The sequence below is a fragment of the Oculina patagonica genome, chromosome 1 (assembly GCF_052425735.1).
Source record: "Oculina patagonica isolate OP01 chromosome 1, crgOcupat, whole genome shotgun sequence".
Lineage (NCBI taxonomy): Eukaryota > Metazoa > Cnidaria > Anthozoa > Scleractinia > Oculinidae > Oculina > Oculina patagonica.
This window is the reverse complement of record NC_135758.1, coordinates 18,985,673-19,004,226: the sequence shown is the minus strand read 5'-3', so window position 1 is coordinate 19,004,226 and position 18,554 is coordinate 18,985,673. Positions and strand designations below refer to the sequence as shown.

Sequence of the window (18,554 nt, the reverse complement as noted above, 5' to 3'; positions counted from 1 at the left end):
TTACTTTTATTTATACGAAGATATATAAGCTTTGAAATAAGGAAAAGAGACAGGACATGGACACATGTTTGCATCTTAAATATTAGACTTCTCTTTAATCAGCAGAAACTACATACTACATACATACATATCACAATGATTCTTACAAATTATTAAGTCTTGTACTGACTCTATACTGGCTAAAAATGGCTGCAAAAGACATCAGCTCTCCTCTAGGATGCTCAGCTCAATGTACTTAATGCCTTCTTTCTCCTTGGCGTCATTGCCGTAAATCTCCAAAAACAGGCCGTTGCGTGGATTCAACTTGTTCTGGTAAACCATCTCCCTGCTGAAACCGCCGTCTAGTGGGACGAAACAGGTTCCCCACCGGTCAGACAGGCTAAACTGGATCTCGAACCTTCCAGGGTAATACTGACTCTCGGATGGTTTCGGGAGGGTAGGATCGCGAAAAGTATTACTCAAAGTTGTCCCACTGGCTCCTTCGTAACCAAAACACGGGGCATGATCATTGTAGTTGGTTTTATCAGCTGTAAACACACCAATAAAGCGTTGGCCATCAGAAACACCGAATGAGGGATCACTGTCCACTGACCCAAATGTCGTTTCCATACCAACCGCCATCTTGACGACAAGGTTGGCATTTGTATCGATGACTCCTGGCGGAATTAGTGGAACGATCATCAGCCGATAGTGATTGCTTGGAGCGCTGAGGAACGTGAGTAGTCGAGGAGTGATGGAATTATGGTGATGGATGAAGGTAGCAGCTGAAGCAAGCTTCATAGGTGTGAAGAATTTGTAAAACACAAGCTGGATAAAATAAAACATATAAGAGTCACTAACTGAAATGTTCAGTTATCAAAATAATTATCCTGCAGGCAGCCAATTGTGTTGTCAGCACTAAGGGTCAATAAGTTCAATTTGTATTTAAGTCTTCTAAGTCTGTAAATCCAGTTTAGATTTTTACTTGGATTACCCATAATTGGAATGCAGGGATTGGCGGATCCAGGGATTTGTGACTGGGGGTCAAAACTTTGATTCAGAAAACACTGTTGAAACGTTTTTGCGGCAAATTACCTCTCCCCACATCTAACCCCTCCCTCACCAATCGCGGTTCCACGTTATAACTCCTTGGCCCCTTACCGTGTAGATGAATTCTACTCGCCAATATATTTATGGGCAAAGTCGTAACAAATTCTTAGCCAAAGAGCCAAAGTGCATTCAAACCTCTCACTCTCTGGGACACCAATAAAGAGGTATTAAATCATTTCCTTGATCAAGCAGATAACCATCAACCTACTATCGAGTTTACGGCTGAAATTTCGGACAAAGAAACTACTTTCCTGGACACCAGCGTTTACAAAGGCGTTGCTTGACATACGGACCCATAACAAGCCCCCTGAAACATTTCAGTACACTCGTTTCTCTGCGTGTCACCCACCAGGAGTCAAGAAAGATTTCATGAAAGGGGACGTCCTAAGATTGCGTGGAACAATTTCATCTAAAAGAGCATTTGAGGAAAACATCAAGCAATTCCAATCACATTTATCGAAAGAGGTAACCCAGGAAGTCTATTCCAAAGAACTCTCACGGAAGTTAATTTTGAAAACAGAACGCAGGCCCACCAACCAAAACCTAAAACAAGGCAAAAATCTTGCCTTTTCAAACGCAATGCCACCAGGCAGTACTGAAAACATGTAATCGTGAATAGAATGGAAACCATTGCTAAAAAAAAATACATCGAAGAACCTCACCTAATATGATACAAAAGGGGTAGGTCTCCCAAGGATATAATTGTGAGATCAAATGAAAATGACCACTACACGTAAGAGTCGTGCAGGCTAGCCAACTTATTTTTATCACTGTCCATGCTAAAATTTCAATGTCAAGCAAGTGTACATGTCAGGTGTGATTGGGGGACCCCCCCCCCCCCTGGATCCGCCACTGGCATGTAATGGGAAATAATTTGTTAACTGAAAAAAACGTCTAGGAGATTTAGATAAAAAGGTAAAGGTGCAATAGACTTCTGTTGATTTAGTTTAGGTATGATTTTCGAGAAGAATGACTGCAACTCGTCAAATGACTGTTATATAATATTTTAAATGTTTAACACAATTTGGTAAAGAGAATCAAAATTAAATAAACCGAGCCTACGGTCCTTAAAATTCTTAGATGATATGAAAAACACAAAAAGGAGACACTCGCCTAGCAGTCCAATGGGAGCCTCGCAGTACATCTTTCGCACTCTCTCAACTCTCATAGTTAAATCCCACTCCCCCCTTTCCCCCCTCCCCCTCCAAGGTCGAAGGCCAACTTCTTTGGCTTAGCTGGAACATGTAACTTCGCATGTTTTTGCTTTTGGGCCGTGAAGCGATGGAAAAGACTGAAATACTCTTTCCAGTACAGAGCTTACTTATTGTTGCTTTTCTTTACAACATCTATATCACTTGTCATGATTTAGTGACGATTCCGAACTACGCTAGAAAATATACGAATAGAAGTTGAAATGCGGGTCATCGTGATAGATTGCGAGTCAGTTACGGTATTATCAAATTATAGAATAATTATGTCACGTTTAGTGTCTGTGTATCTTTAAACGACAATAAAGTATTCACCTGAGGATCAGCTATGGCGCTGTGAATCGTTAGTATGGTGAACATGATCAAGGTAGTTCGTATCATGTTGTCCATGACGAGATTAATCTTGCACAGATGATCAACCGCAGAATCTCAGTTGAGGTATGTTTTTTAAACCAAGAAAGTAACACGATACCAGAAAATTAATAATTATTTATGTCACGTAACTATAAACTTATGCTTAGTAAATCGGTATATGATAGACTTGACATTTGATTTGTCCAAAGTAAGGAAACAATCCTCGTAGTTAAATTTGCATTTTAAACAATTTTAAAGAAGCCTGACAGAGAAGAATACAAGACGAAAAATAAGAACAAGAAGCTCGAAACCGGGTGGTTAATGTTTAACCACTCTTTTAGCTAACGAGAAAGCCTAAGGCTTTTAGACGTATACCCAGTAGCGTTTTATTTCCTTTTGTTGCTGTTCAACAAGAAGTGCGTTATGTTGAAGCATGACATGCGATATACGATACTCGGCTAGGGCTTTCCACAAGTTGCTCGGCAACTTTTTGGCAACTTTTAATATTTCGAGCAACTAATTCTCCTCCGAGCTAACTTGGCCGTCAGTATTAAAGGTCAAAGGTACTTTGATCGCTTTTGAAGACTTTGAAGGTAGAGATATCAGAGTTGTTTTCGTTCTACTTTTAAAACGCATAATATTTGACTTGACTCTTTTAATTATATGTCGTACTGGTCATTTCTAACTGAGCAGCAATTCTATTTTGCTCTGTGGTTTAAGCGATGATTTATTGTTGAGTTCACGGAAAACGCGTATAACGCACGTAATTTTAATTCTTCAAGTGGCAAGTAATTTAAAACATTTCCTCCGTCCTATTCTCCTTCTTCCACTAAGGCAATTTCAAGTGAAAGATGACCTGTTTTAAGCCAACCAACATGCGTGACCTTCAATTCCTTACCGACAAAAAAACTAAAAAAAAAACCGAAAGTAGATTATGATCTGAACCGGGGGGGGGCACCAGACCCCCACCCGTTTAAAAAATTGTTCAGACTTGACGACCGGAGTAGAAGATAAGAGAAATTGTTCCGGTCATGTAAGCGTGAAGCATTCTCGTCGCCAGTGCCCGCTTTTTGTTTGGACAGCACCAAAACGTTTGGTAAGTACGTCATGTATGAAGACACATACGTTTCTACCAAAGAGACCAAACGAAAAGCGGGCTCTTGGCACAAAGACAAGTAGAACAAGGCTGCCACTTGCAGTCTTTGTCATCCTGCGTCGGTGGGCGTGGCAATCTCGTTCCCATGGTCAGTCTCACAAATTTTTGAAAAACCATGGAAACGAGATGGTGGACGAAGTAAAGGAACTCTCAGGCTGAGAATTGATTTGAATATTCGTCATGTCGCTTAGCAACTTCGCTGCCGAAAATCGTGGGCTCAGTAACCTGGAGTAGATATGGAATAGAATCAGGAAAAGGTCTTGTTCATCCGGAAGTAAAGATTGGAATTATCGAAGTAGGCGAAAAGATGGGGAAGAGTTGGTTTTCGCACAATAGCTTCTGCTGATTTGAAAACAAGAACAAATAGAACAGTAAAGGAAAAATGAAATGGACACTTGGGTTTTGCTTCTATAGCTAGTTAAGATTTATCAATATTAATCAGCAGAAACTACAATACTCTTGACAATGCTTAATCAACTGAAAAAAAGATTATTTTTTGTTCTGGTTTTAAAGACATCCGTTCTCCTGCATGATGCTCAGCTCAATGTACTTAATGCCTTCTTTCTCTTGTGCGTGATTGCCATAAATCTCCAGAAACAGGCCGTTGCGGGGATTCAACTTGCTCTGGTAAACCATCTCCCTGCTGAAACCGCCGTCTAGCGGGACGAAACAGGTTCCCCACCGGTCAGACAGGCTCAACTGGATCTCAAACCTTCCAGGGTAAAACTGAGTCTCGGATGGTTTCGGGAGGGTAGGATCGCGAAAAGTATTACTCAAAGTTGTTCCACTGGCTCCTTCGTAACCAAAACAGGGGGCATGATCATTGTAGTTGGTTTTATCAGCCGTGAGCACACCAATAAAACGTTGGCCATCAGAAACACCGAATGAGGGATCGCTGTCCACTTGACCAAATGTCGTTTCCAAACCAACCGCCATCTTGACGACAAGATTGGCATTTGTATCGATGACTCCTGGCGGAATCAGTGGAACGATCATCAGCCGATAGAAGGTACTTGGAGCGCTGAGGAACGTGAGTAGTCGAGGAGTGATGGAATTATGGTGATGGATGAAGGTAGCAGCTGAAGCAAGCTTCATAGGTGTGAAAAATTTGTAAAACACAAGCTGAAAAGAGTGAAACATAACTAGAAGTTAATTTTTCAGGTTTAAACATAAATATCGTGCAGCAAGCCGAGTTTTTCTGAAACAGTACTGTGTACGATTTAGCCCTGTGAATGATTGAGGCTTGGACTGTCTTAGACTAGTCTTCAACTAGTGTCAACGCAGAAAGACAGAAGTAACCTGCGATCAGGTTACTTTACTACACTACGGGTTCGCGTATTTTCGTGCAACCACATCAAGACAGTAATCAATTGCACGAGGTGAGCACAGGAAAATTCTCCTGCTGCCAGAATAGAACAAAAACAGTAAAAATGCTGAAAATGTTCTGTTGCTCTCTAAAGATCATTGTAGTCGAGAGAAAATTCATGATTTAAAATCGCCAGTTGAAGCACTTTCCCCAGCCAAAATGTGACCTCTTCAGAAAGCTGTCGTTAGTTATTACTAGCCTGCGTTGCAGCCGAACTAAACCCCGGACCCCGGTATAGACCTATACCGAGGTTTTGTGACACGTCTGGCTGCGACGCAGGCTAGTTATTACGAGCACTGAGGAAAAAAGAGTTTCATATTATTTACCTGAGACTGTGTCTTTAATGTGTTTTTATTTTTGAGATAGTGTGCCATTGCGGACAGCGATAAAGCAAACAAGAAGATTTTTCTTCAAAGTTTTCAAAGTTTCTTGGTTTTAATAAGGGATTGCAACAATTTGAGTTCAACAAACAAATGAACTGTTACATTGTTTGGAACATCACCATTAGTGATCTTGTGAGTCGAAATTTTCGCGTCTGTAAGGTTGACTTATATTTATAAGCTAATTAATCATTTGGTCAACATAATATTTCAGTAAACGGTGAAAAGATAACGCTGCATCGCTTTAGCAAATCTTAAGCTACTCTTACGGGCCATTTGAAAGCGCCATATCAAAACTCTTGGTTTTTTGCCAATTTTTCCGATTTTTTTGTGCCATAACTAATTTTATTTAAACGGAAGTGAACATCAGCAAATTAACATATAAATCAACTTTCAATTCAACCACGCCTTCGTAGATATAGCAGTTAAGTGGCTCCTGGTAGCTTTTGCAGCTTTTGGACGTTTTGCGGGCCTACTTTGCAGTCTAAGATGACATCCATGAGCCTAAAATAGCGGAAATGAGAAATGAAAGGAAAGTCTTACCTTGCTTCCCTCAGAAACAAATTTGTCACGTTGATTCTCGGAACTCTGGTCGTCTGCCAAAGAGGAAGCCTAAGACATAGCACTTCTGTTAGATTGGCGTTATAATATTTACAACTAGAAACATTAATGAAACCGGTAGAGGTTTTTTTAATTGACTCTTTCCTTTTTCTCGTTATTTCCTTTCTCACGAAATCTTTGTACACTTACTTCGATTCAGTTCAAATTCGAATGAATAGTGTTTTTATTACAGTGAAAATCGAGAATGGAAATATATAGCTGCTGATCACTGAAATTTATTTCAGTTAAACTGTTTTCTTTTTTACTTTTTTTGCGATCGCGTATGGGTAAAACGACTGGATAGGAAACGCTGTAAGAAAGCCTATAATTTTTTGGTCTTCAAGAGAGGGATAGAAAGATTTCAAGTTAATTTTAGATTCGTTTCGCTTTGTTTCTGAAGTAATGCATTTTTGTTCTGGGGTGAAAAAAGGTCGAGTATCAGAAAATTAAATTAGGCGTGAATGAGACTAATGGAGCAAAATTCTACTTACCAGCAACATAAGACTCACAAGCGCCACAGCAGAGCTTTTTAGCATCATAGCTAACGTTGTTGTTTTCCTTAGTCAGTTGACCGCGAAGTGATCGAAAATATCAGAAAACACACTTTCTTGTGTAAAAACAGCTCTTTCTACCTGAAAGGTTTTTGTCTCGCCAGGACTTCTCGACAGCTCAAGAGATTGATTCAGCTTATATTCCTCACTCATGCTTAAGTGCATGTGGATTCTGCAACCTGATTGGTTAAACTGCATGCCAGATATTGATTGCATGTAAAAGATAACAGTTGAAAACTATCTGCTGTGTAAATATAATTAAAAGGTATAATAATAATAACACTGAAGCCAACTGCCGAGTGTTAACCCGAGACTGGATATAGCCCCTCCTCGTCTTGCAAATGAAATGAGATTTTTAAGAATTCACTGTCAACATCTTAATGTTTTTATTCTGAAAGCTATCTTAGTTAAGATAAATCAACAGCTGTGGAATCAAGTAGTCATGAGTGTTTGTTTTCACAGTTGTTTCGTGTGATCATGCATGATCCTTTTAACAAGCTTTTAGATATAAAGATAATCACAGAAATTGACAATCTGATATCGTTTCATTAACATTCCTTTCTCGACACTTTTGGCCCTTGTTTCAACAGTTGTTTTATGTGATCATGCACGATCCTTTTAACATATAACAGGCCAATAGACATGATCGCAGAAATTGACAATCTGGCATCTTTTAATTAACATTCACATTAGGTTCTTGTTTCCACAGTTGTTTGGTGAATTGTCATGAACCTTTTAACAAGCTTTTAGATATAAGGATAATCTTGAGAGACTGACAATCCAACATAACTGTTTTGACATTCACATTCGGCAGTTGTTTCCACTTAGTAGTTTTTTTTTCGTGGCAATATAAACTTTTCAACAAGCTTTTTTAATGTGCAGGCGAAACAACTGTATAAGCTTTGACACTTGGCACTTGTTCACAGTTGTTTCGTGTGATCATGCATTATCTCTTTCACAAGCTTTTATACCTGTAGATGATCATAGAAATTGACAATCTGACACAAAAAAAAAAGAAAAAAGAAAAAAAAAAAAAAAAAAGAAAGAAAATGAAATGTACAGCTCTTGTTTTTGAGTGCTTCAGAGATTTCTCTTAGTTACACAGGAGTTTTTAACAGATGGAGATCTTTTTCCTCAACTGTGTTGGGTACCAGTCCCATCCCTGTAAAGCCCATCAATTGTGCCTCGTTTATGCAGTGAATGCTGTATTCGAGCACATCAGTGTTTTCTATCAGTTGCGCATTCCATGGTTTCAAGCCGCTGCACGATCTGGCAACCTTGAGTGTCCCAATTATCCTTCACTGTTATAGCAGTTAAAGAAAGTACGGTCCACCAGCTAATCAATGAAAGGAATGCCCAGAATCAAGGTGTAGTTTGTTCTGTTTTGCGTTTGCTTTCAGTTTTGATCCTAGTTATCCTTTGGTTTTTTCATACTAGTCGCATTTAGCGCTTTTCATCTTATTTTACATTAATTCAATTGTTTTTGTATTTTATTTCCTAGATCATGAGTCTGAAGCTTTGCCATTGCCATTTATTGATCCCTCTTTTCGTTTACTTGTTCTGTTGGTGTATTGTGTTATTAAATCTGGCGTCAAGTAAAAAGATTGTGTTTAATTATCACTTCAGTATTTTGGAAAGTTTTTGGTGCACCTTGTTTCATATTAGGCACAATAAGTAGGGGCTCAAGTTGCCACTACTTTTAATTCTGGGGTTCAGTTTTGTTACAAGAAATATTGTTAGATTTACCGGTAGTGATGCTGGAATCTGTTTTTGCTAAGATCGCTTTTAGGAGCAATGTTAGTTTTAGTGTTGCTCGGATCTGTCTTTGCCGAGATCGCTATTACGAGTTTTTTAGTTTGCAATGTTTCGTTTTATTTTCAACACCTCCAACGATATTTAATCCTTTATCTATTCCTATTAAAAATTTGAGGAAAAGCGTTTGTATTATTGATCTTGATCTTTGTAGCTTTACGCAATAATTTTAGTATTCTTAAAAGCCAACGTTTCGCGTTGGTTTCCAATGCATTTTGCGTCCCACAATGTTAGTACATTGCTATTTGGCTTTCAAGCCTTCTCCTTGAAGATGACGTGGCCCTTGACATGTGCCGTTTACGGATCTATAATATCAGTTTGTAATTTTCGATTATTTGTTTAACAGTGCCTTTTATGGGTCTATGATAGAAGATTCTTAATGTTGAAGATTTGCATACAGTGCCCTTGAGCGGTCTGTCATACAAGTTTGCTTATTTTGAAGATTTGTAAACACTGCCCTTGAAGGGGCTGATGTGAGACTGTTGATGTTGAACAACTGTATATCAGATAGTACCTTTGAGTGGTATATAGAGTATGTTTGTTGTAGTTTTGTTTCTTTCTGGATAAAGCGTTCACAAATATTTTATTGTGTTTCTTTGGAAGTTGCTTGTCTGTTAGCTTGCTTAGTTTCTGTTTTGTTAAGGCAGGTTGGGGTTATTTTTAATTTCGTATATATTTCCCCTCTTCTTTGTTGTCACAGATTGTTTTATTTTCACTTGGTTTTTTCGTTCTTTCTGCAGACATTTTTGACACGAGGTTCTGGACTTCATCTATCTGTAATACGGGAGAGGTGTCTTAATAATGGAGAAAATGAAATTTACAGCTCTTGTTTCCAGATCTTCCGGGACTTAGTTACGCAAGAGTTTTCAACAGATGGAGATCCTTTTATGACTTTTATACAACTGTGTTGGCTACCAATCTCATCCCTGTGAAGCACATCAATTGTACATTGATCTGCAGTATCTGCTGGATTCAAGCAAAATAATCAGTTTCCTTTATCAATTGCGCTTTCCATGGTTTCAAGTGGCTGCACGATCTGTGAACTACCCACTCAGATGATGGTCTCTTTCAAGGAATTTCCGCTAACATGGCCCTTTGGCCTCAACCTCTGTTGTGAACAATTAGTTACATTCTGTTGACACTCTCTAGCAAGTAGATGAGAAGTTCAAAATTATAATCACTTTCCTCTAGCCCTTTCTTTTTATCTCTATATGGTTGGCTTGGCTGGCCAACGCACCCAATTTAATCAATGTCTTGTGTGTCCGGATGTGTAGTGGAGGCTCAAAATATGTAATTTGTGATGATCTTAAATTAGCATAAATTACTATTTTGCCGGCACGGATCAGAGGGCTGGGTACGGGTTTGAGGTGTGCAGTGTTTAGTGGGATTTGAGTTTAAATAGGTGGCCGTTAGAAAGGTGAGACATTCTACGGTCAGCCTTCGTCACGTTTTGGTCAATGTTTGGTTATATTTGTTTTTTCTATGTCATCAGTGGATGCAGGATTACGCTTCGTTTTGCTTAAATATTTAGTTCTGCTATTATAATTGTATCACTGTAAGATTGTAGATTTCGAATGACGCTTCGTCTTGTTTAAATATTTAGGTTTGCTATCAGAATTGTATCACTGTAAGATCGTATATTTGAAAAAGTATTTGTATATTTGGAAAAGTATTTGTTTACAGTAGTTAGATAATAATACCCTAAACCCCCAAGGGTTGCGCCACTGCCTTGGTCGGGGCCACACGTTCCCCGTTTTCTCCACTTGCTGGTTTTTAGGGGTTTTCGTGTCCGGCTTTGGTGCACTTAGTATTTGTCATTTATTCATACCTTGTATTATATGTTGAGATGGAATAAACGGGACGATGGCTTGGCTGGCCAACGCACCCATAGTCTCATAGTCTTTGTGTGTGTTCGGTTGTGTAGTGAAGGCAAAATTGAGATTTTTAAGAATTCACTGTCAACATCTTAATGTTTTTATTCTGAAAGCTATCTTAGTTAAGATAAATCAACAGCTGTGGAATCAAGTAGTCATGAGTGTTTGTTTTCACAGTTGTTTCGTGTGATCATGCATGATCCTTTTAACAAGCTTTTAGATATAAAGATAATCACAGAAATTGACAATCTGATATCGTTTCATTAACATTCCTTTCTCGACACTTTTGGCCCTTGTTTCAACAGTTGTTTTATGTGATCATGCACGATCCTTTTAACATATAACAGGCCAATAGACATGATCGCAGAAATTGACAATCTGGCATCTTTTAATTAACATTCACATTAGGTTCTTGTTTCCACAGTTGTTTGGTGAATTGTCATGAACCTTTTAACAAGCTTTTAGATATAAGGATAATCTTGAGAGACTGACAATCCAACATAACTGTTTTGACATTCACATTCGGCAGTTGTTTCCACTTAGTAGTTTTTTTTTCGTGGCAATATAAACTTTTCAACAAGCTTTTTTAATGTGCAGGCGAAACAACTGTATAAGCTTTGACACTTGGCACTTGTTCACAGTTGTTTCGTATGATCATGCATTATCTCTTTCACAAGCTTTTATACCTGTAGATGATCATAGAAATTGACAATCTGACATCTTTTTTATTAACATTAACTGATTCGGTTCTTGTTTCCACAGTTGTTCCGTGAATTGTCATGAAACTTTTATTAAAACAGGCTTTTAGATATAAGGATAATCGTGAGAGACTGTAATGCAACATACCGTAAATGATCGAATAAACGCCCACTCTCAAATAAACGCCTCGTATCTAATAAACGCTCCCCCTGAGGTGTAAAATTTGTATCAGACGCCCCTCTCTAATAGACGCCCCGTGTCTAATAGGCGCCCCCTTCATAGCCTGTTCCAGGCTCTCGGTAGTTATAGGAGAGCGAATAACGCGCGCGGGTGAGCGAGGAAAAAATGCTCGCCTTCGTCCCCCCTCGTTTTTTTCTCGCTCGCCCGTGTTTTTCGTTTTCTCCTTCAACTACCGAGAGCTTAGAACAGGCTACCCCCTTCAAGGATCGCCTCAAAAACCAAGGTAACGCTCCATAGAGTAAAATCGCGCAATTTATTTAGTTTTTTGCTTGTTGCGAACATCGAAGAGGCCTACGATACCAACATGGTTGACCCTGATGACGATGAAAACATCGATATCGAACTATGAACGCCATCTCCAGGCTTTGTATCAGCGCAGAATAGATTAGACTCCTGGTCACAAGCTCTGTTTTCTGTCTTACTCAGCGAGCAAACTTTGTGTCTAATTTGTTTTTTGACGTGTTTTCAGTTAAAGTGAAATAAACGTCTCTCTCTAATAAACGCCTCATATCTATTTAACGCCCCCTGTAAGACTAGGACCCCTAAAATTTAATAGACGCCCCGGGCGTATATTAGATCATTTACGGTATCTGTTTTAACGTTCACATTCGCCCTTTGTTTTCTTAGTTGTTTCGTGGCATCATAAACATTTTAACAAGCTTTTAGATTCGATTTTAGATGTAAAAGCAATGAAACCCCCACCCCCCACCCCACCTCATCCTCCCCACCGTACCCCAACCGACTCCCAACCTCCCAACTCATTCCCAGAGTTTCTCTAGACCGCGGGAACGAGGTTGACCATATTGGAGCCTGGAACGAGCATAAGGATTTCAATATGGCGGCCTGGAAGCACACTTTCGTTCTTTTGCGGTTTATATTTAACACTACAACACCACGAGTACTTGTATTTGGGAGTCAGAAAAGCGCTTTTCACTTTGGATATGTGAGAAAGTTAACAACTGATACTCAGAATTCTCTTGAAACGGACCAAGGTTTACAAGATACGAAATCGACAGAGCAGCCTCAACAGTCGTCAAAAGCACATGACAAAACCCGGGAATTTCTGGAGAGAAATGGCATCCGAGTTAAAAAGATTCGCAGTCAGATTGATGTGAGCAGACTGTCTGTGAAGAAAATAGCACAGATTTTAAACTTTCTGGGCGAGATTGGAATCGACCGAGAATATAGGCACAAAATTATCACCAACAGACCAACAATTTTGACAACCAAAGAAGATGTGCTTAGAAATCGCGTACAGAGCATGCGAAATATTGGAATCTTTCCTAAATCTGTAGCTTATGTTATTAAAGAAGCACCTGGGGTGTTAACAGCTAGAACAGAGGAAACTTTGCCAGAAAAGGTAAGATGACATATTTGACCTAAACCAGACAGACCTATGGTGTATCAGTGTTCAGAATAATTTATTTTATTTTATTAAGCAACTAGGAGTATGAGGTCTATCATAGGCTACTCCCCAGCATTTGTCATGTGGCCGTAGCAATTGACTGGTAAAATGTTAAATATAGCATCTTGCCCAAGAACACAACACAGTGAATGCTGGCCTATGCTGGAACCCAGCCCTCCCAAATTATCAGGAGTCCCATGCACAATCCATTCAGTCGAGAGAACAAGTGCCAGTTGATTGCAACATCACTTCTCTCAGAAGTGACTGAGTGATTGAGTCCATGGTTTTGGACCCAGAAATTGCTTAGCAACATGAGATATTTGTACGTGCAACTGGTTTCGAAGTACTCGTGAACGCTCGTGCTAGTTTTTGATTAGATGAAAAAATTCGAAAATTCTTTGTGTGCTTCAACAAAAATTTGCCAAAACTGGCACTTATTCCTCCGACTGCATTTAGTCATGGCCACTCCCACAAATTTGATTATGGTGCCTCTGAAGGGCTGAGTGATTGCACACTAACAGCCATTAGCATAACCCAGCTGCCATCTATTGGCAAAATGCGCGATCTGATTGGCTACATAGGTGCTGTCTATTTAACAATTAGACGGCAAGCTTCAAGGTTTCTGTTAGCGAGAGATGTACAATGTAGAGAGATAGCTAAAATTTGTTAATTAAAAAGTGATATAAATGATTTGGCCTTCGGCCTTATTCCATCTATTATCCCTTTTATGATCTAATTGTTTATTAGTTAAGTATCTAGTAATACTTTGTTTTATGCTTCCCTCTTTTTTTTTATTTGAAATGAAACATGAAATGAATAAATTTAACATTAGTCGAAAATAAACATGAATAACTAAGGTCAGTCATTTGGCGTCTTAAAATTATTTTGTAAACTATGTAAGTTTTTCCACATGCTTAAAGCAAAAGTTATCAAAAAATATATCAATGAAAGTTAGCAATAAATATTCAAATTTATCATCTTTATTAGTTACTACACTCTTGATGATTTTGTCATCGCTGATGACATTTTCTCAGGACGCATATCACATATCAACCTAGCGGAGTTCCCATTAACGCACAGGTGTGCGTCATATACGCACAAAAAATGAAAAGGACGCACAGTTTTTTTGCCAAAGTGCGTCCTTGGGACGCAGAAAAAACAAGTTCCGACAAGTTAGGAGACTGGGTCTAGTAGGTCCTACCCAAACATCTTTGCGATCATCTTAGCATGTGCTTCAGTGAGCCGCCATTTTGTCACTCGTCATGTCAACACAAAAGACTTTATTCGAAATTGTTCAGCATTCAACATCAAGGAAACCTAAAAAAAGGAAACCTGAAAGTGATAGATCTCCGGGATGATGCCCAGCTGAAGAAACGTAAGTTTTGTCCTAAATGGCTGGAGGAGTTTCAATGGTTAAAGTATGAGTCGACTGAAAAACAAATGAATTGCAAAGTTTGCCTCGATGCGTATGGCCATTTTTTGTGCGTATATGACGCACACCTGTGTGTTAATGGAAACTCTGGACTTAATAAGTATGTCAGTATTAAGAAACACGAAGGGCACACTTTTATTCCAAAAATAAAACTTTATTAATTATGTTATCACCCGGTCTTGGGTTTTGTCTCTGTGTGTTTAAAACAATAAAATTAGTAATAGGCAGGGGACCCCTGAAAAGCAAAAAGGACCCCCAACTTTTTGGAACTGGGGGTCCCAAGGACCCTTAACTTTCAACACTAGTGGGAACTCTGCCTAGTAAGTGGCCCAGCTCACCACAAATCTCTCACAGCTGGTATCTGGGAGGCCATGGGTTTGATTCCTGTCGGGGACTCAGATTTTTTCTTTGTCCTATGCTCGTGTCATGGTTGACAAATTCATCTCTAACTAAGTTTTATGCAAGAGCTTAGTAACTAAAGGACATATTTTGGTACTGAAACCTCTGCCTCGTCCCCACTCGCTCGTGATCGTTGGGAGAAATGCTAGTTAATTGTTAAGGAAAGCCGGGGCGTAGTTAGACACGGGAAGGAAAGGAAACCTGCTGGAAAAACTACTGATGATGGTTTTTTTAATCTGACAGGAAGTTTTGTTTTTATTTTTGTAGGTCAAATATTTTGAAGACATGAAAGTAACACCAAAGTTTACCAAGGATGAAATACTCCATGTACTTACAAAGTGCCCCACCATCATCGCTACTTATACCATTGAGTCATTAAGGAAGAAAGTCAAGTTCTTTGAACGAGAACTCAAATTCAACAAACACCACATCAAGAACATTATTCTCAAACAGCCATCTGTATTAACATTCAGTCATGCTGCACTTAAAGAAAAATGGACTTACTGCTATGAGAAGATGAACGTGAGTCCTTCCAGTATAGCACGATGCCCCAGGGTGTTTCAGTGCTCGTTAAAGAGGATAAAAGAAAGGCATTTGTACTTGAAGCATCTAGGCCACATAAATGATGAAATGAAGATTGACGATTATGGACTGGGACTTATTGTTACTAATTCAGATAAAAGATTTGCTGAAAAAGTTGCAAGAATGTCATTGGATGAATTTGACGAGTTTAGAAAAGACCTTGATTTGAATGAACAATAGGCCCTCTGGATTACTGTAATATTAGGGTTAGTTTCAGTCATTGCCTTGACTGTTAAAGTAATTACCTTAGTCGTGAGGCCTTCCAAGGGGTAAAAGCGACAAGCAACATGACCCTGAATACGGCGACGCAGGAACATTTTATCTGTGACAAGCTACATTACAGCACTGAAATGCGACAGGGACACAATGTGACAGCAACACAATAGCGGGAAAACGACAGCGACATTTACAGCTTTTGGCTAGGCGACATCGGCTCTCAGAAACATGCAACATTGCTACACGGCTCCCCCCTTGAAAGGCCTCAGTCATGAATCATGAATAGAAGCATGCAAATTACTGCACGTTTATTTAATAAAATATGATAAAATAGATAATATTTATAAAATGATATAAAATAAACAACTCCAGCCACATTGCCCTGCGAGACTGTAATGATTTCTAACAGTGCAACCACTTGAATAAGGCCACTTGCAGGGCCGTATTAAAAAAACAAACCTTTACTATAGACAGGCAAGATCTTGCTAGGAAGTTCTGGGGGCATGCCATCCAGAAAAATTTGCAATCTAGAAGCTCTGGAACTCTTTCTTCGACATTTTTCATAAGGTATTTCTTGAGGAAAATCAATTTTGTTTAACTTGGGAATATTTTCCCTACAAAACATATTTTGTTTTTAATTTGGCTCCTGATTTAGGTTAAAATCTAGACGAGGCAAGCGTCTCTCGTTTTTCAGGGAGAATGCAATTTTGCCGAACTAAACAATGATTTTTTTTACGTATATACCCAGCTTAAATAGCAAGACAACATTTTACCTCTTGCCTGCTAAATTCATTTTCTATCATTGCTGTGTTTTTACTCTCGGTTGTTTGGTTTCATTTATTCAGTATCATTTGTCTTTTTTCCCATGTTTTCCCATGCTTTATGTTTCCAGTTGCTTAGGAACATTTCCTAACTCAGTATTGTACATACTGGTATCTTGCTATAGAAGAATAAAAGAGCTATTTTGTCATCATACTGGGACTGAAATTTTTTTCTTTTTATCTCTAAACGGGGACATGAAAAGTTTTTGATTAATTTCGGAAAACAAAACAATGTTCAAACTGGCTGTTGCAGCTAAAGCAGATGACTTATACCTTCAGAGATACCCGGTTATTTGCCGACGAACTGGGTGTTATAATCATTTTGGAATACACAACTTCACGCTAAACTTAACAATAAGACGTTGCATTTGGACGAAATTAAAGGTTTTAACTGGATTAAAGCAGTCTGTGAGACTAATCTAGTGACTGGAAATCTTGAAGTAAATGTTCCAGGGAACCAATTTACAGGCCAAAAGAGATTTTCTTTTCCAGAACCATTGATGCTAAGGTCCCACTGGCCAAAAAAATTCGAATGTAATGACCAAACAGTGCCGTAGCAAGGGTAAAAGAGCCGCTTGGGGGGTCTGGGGGCATGCACACCCCCCCCCCCCCAGAAAATTTTGAAATCTAGAGGCTTGGAAATACTATTTCCAGTGTTCTCCAAGAGCTGTTTGTGATTTACGCAAATTGCGAATTATTTACTTCCTACACTGTCTCAGCAAACCAATGCACATTGAAGAGAGTATAACACTTGCAACGTCAATTACAAAATAGAAAACCGACTGTCTCTGTATCTTGAAACCAGCAAATGTTTCACTTTTCAGAGTGATCATAGTAAGTTCGTAGTTATTAAACAGTCTGAGTTGCCTTTGAAAACTGCCGCCCACATCGTAGCCGTGCTGAAGAACTGTCTAATTAGCATGCATCTACGCATCGAAAATGCGTGTGGTCAATGCTACGAAGAGAATTCTAACTTCGACCAGTTGCTAAAACTGCGTGCCGAAGAGAACTTTGAAATTGTGGACTGGTTCTGAGGCGCAAAGACGATAAAAACACCTCTCCAGTCATTCAAACTGAAATACTGAACGCAATAGCTCTATGTATGTTGCGCGAAATATCCGAGAACATACAGAACGCTACTTTCTATACCATCATGGCAGACGAGACAGCGGACATTTCTAACAAAAGAGCAATTAGTTGTGTGCATTTGCTGGGTGGATGACAACTTTGCAGTTCATGAAGACTTCATAGGCATGTATCCTATTGTTTCAAACCTCTCGGAAGATAAAATTTTATTTTCAACATTTTACACAGGTTTGTTTTTACTTTTTCGGAAAAAACTGGGGGGGGGGGGCACAGGCTTCCCCGGCCCCTCCCCTTGCTACGGCACTGCCAAAAGGGGCTGAATAGTGAAAGATGTTCACCGAGTCCCAAATTAACCTTACTGTGCAGACTCCGCGATTGACAGACACTAGTTCTGAACTGTAAGGTGGTTCGTTGGTTTAGCTGGTCGACTTATTGATTTGGGCTGAGATAAACTTAGACTGCAAAACAGTCGTATTTTGTGATAACGCACTCGGTCTTCGAAAGAGAGGTTTGTGGCGTCGTCTGTAGCCAATTTCCAACTGAGAGTGAGACTGGGGAGAGGCGTGGGGGGCACACTCGCAGCGACGGAGTTTGTCAGACCGCACATAACTTGGGTCCAACAATAGAATTTATTTCCTTGTGTGTAACCGATTGCTTCTAAGCAATAACTTGCAAAGCTTGTCTTACTATCTTACTATACTAGAAGACAGGACTCTACGCGATAAGGTAATACCGAATTTTACAAGGAATTATCATTGATTATCTTCATTATTTCATACAGTTCAGAAAGTATAATTGGTTGTGAATTAACGAAATTTGTCTTTTACAACATAATCACTTTCAAAACAAAGCGGATAGAAACAGTTTAACAAAAGACTTACGCAGGTTGCAATTACAGTTCAACACTTATTACACAGTTTAATATGATCAAAATTCGCTTCACTCAGTCAGGTAAACAACAGTCAGAAGTCACTGCTACTGGACTGAAAATAAACCTGTTGCTTAAGAGGACAATACAGTCTACGCTGGGTTTTATAATCTTATTTAAACAGTGACAAGAAAACTCAAACTAAATGAGATCAATTTTAATCTTATAAACATTCCAAACTCAGTAATAGCGAAGGCAAAAAAGTACACTTTTTGCCACTAAATTAGTTATATTTTAATGGGTTTTATGAAACAGCAGTCCACACCGTAATAAAGATAACGGTTTTTTGTGCATGCCTGTTTCACCCCGTTAATGTCAATCCTTAATTAACAATTACTAATATAATGCTATCTTAA

The 18,554-nt window shown here is 39.0% G+C and overlaps 3 protein-coding genes across 4 annotated transcripts; 1 reads left to right on the top strand and 2 right to left on the bottom strand.

Moving 5' to 3' along the window:
• Window positions 1–157: 157 nt before the first annotated feature.
• On the bottom strand, window positions 158–2,736 carry LOC144649055 (uncharacterized). The gene is made up of 2 exons (XM_078508522.1): window positions 2,613–2,736; window positions 158–807 (listed from the first exon to the last, which is right to left on the bottom strand). The coding sequence occupies exons 1-2, from the start codon at window positions 2,685–2,687 to the stop codon at window positions 202–204; spliced, it is 681 nt and encodes a 226-aa protein (XP_078364648.1). The 5' UTR covers window positions 2,688–2,736; the 3' UTR covers window positions 158–201.
• Window positions 2,737–4,207: 1,471 nt separating this feature from the next.
• Window positions 4,208–6,925, bottom strand: LOC144649039 (uncharacterized). 2 transcript variants are annotated; one of them, XM_078508504.1, is made up of 3 exons: window positions 6,645–6,925; window positions 6,097–6,165; window positions 4,208–4,929 (listed from the first exon to the last, which is right to left on the bottom strand). In XM_078508504.1, exons 1-3 carry the CDS (start codon window positions 6,690–6,692, stop codon window positions 4,315–4,317), a joined length of 732 nt encoding a protein of 243 aa, XP_078364630.1. In that variant the 5' UTR covers window positions 6,693–6,925; the 3' UTR covers window positions 4,208–4,314. The 2 variants fall into 2 exon arrangements, with proteins under 2 accessions (XP_078364630.1, XP_078364637.1); XM_078508511.1 differs by lacking the exon at window positions 6,097–6,165 and having other exon boundaries at window positions 6,645–6,924.
• A 5,231-nt stretch (window positions 6,926–12,156) lies between these two features.
• On the top strand, window positions 12,157–16,140 carry LOC144660283 (transcription termination factor 3, mitochondrial-like). Its single transcript, XM_078520894.1, has 2 exons — window positions 12,157–12,689; window positions 14,833–16,140. Exons 1-2 carry the CDS (start codon window positions 12,165–12,167, stop codon window positions 15,325–15,327), a joined length of 1,020 nt encoding a protein of 339 aa, XP_078377020.1. The 5' UTR covers window positions 12,157–12,164; the 3' UTR covers window positions 15,328–16,140.
• Window positions 16,141–18,554: the final 2,414 nt, after the last annotated feature.

Excerpts from the sequence above, each read along its gene's own strand:
- LOC144660283 (XM_078520894.1), top strand. The coding sequence starts at position 12,165 with ATGGCGGCCTGGAAGCACACTTTCGTTCTTTTGCGGTTTATATTTAAC. Across the intron at positions 12,690-14,832 it reads AGGAAACTTTGCCAGAAAAG|GTCAAATATTTTGAAGACAT; the intron begins GTAAGATGACAT and ends TTATTTTTGTAG.
- LOC144649055 (XM_078508522.1), bottom strand. The coding sequence starts at position 2,687 with ATGGACAACATGATACGAACTACCTTGATCATGTTCACCATACTAACG. Across the intron at positions 808-2,612 it reads GCGCCATAGCTGATCCTCAG|CTTGTGTTTTACAAATTCTT; the intron begins GTGAATACTTTA and ends TATTTTATCCAG.
- LOC144649039 (XM_078508504.1), bottom strand. The coding sequence starts at position 6,692 with ATGATGCTAAAAAGCTCTGCTGTGGCGCTTGTGAGTCTTATGTTGCTG. Across the intron at positions 6,166-6,644 it reads TTGTGAGTCTTATGTTGCTG|GCTTCCTCTTTGGCAGACGA; the intron begins GTAAGTAGAATT and ends GCTATGTCTTAG. Across the intron at positions 4,930-6,096 it reads TTGTTTCTGAGGGAAGCAAG|CTTGTGTTTTACAAATTTTT; the intron begins GTAAGACTTTCC and ends CACTCTTTTCAG.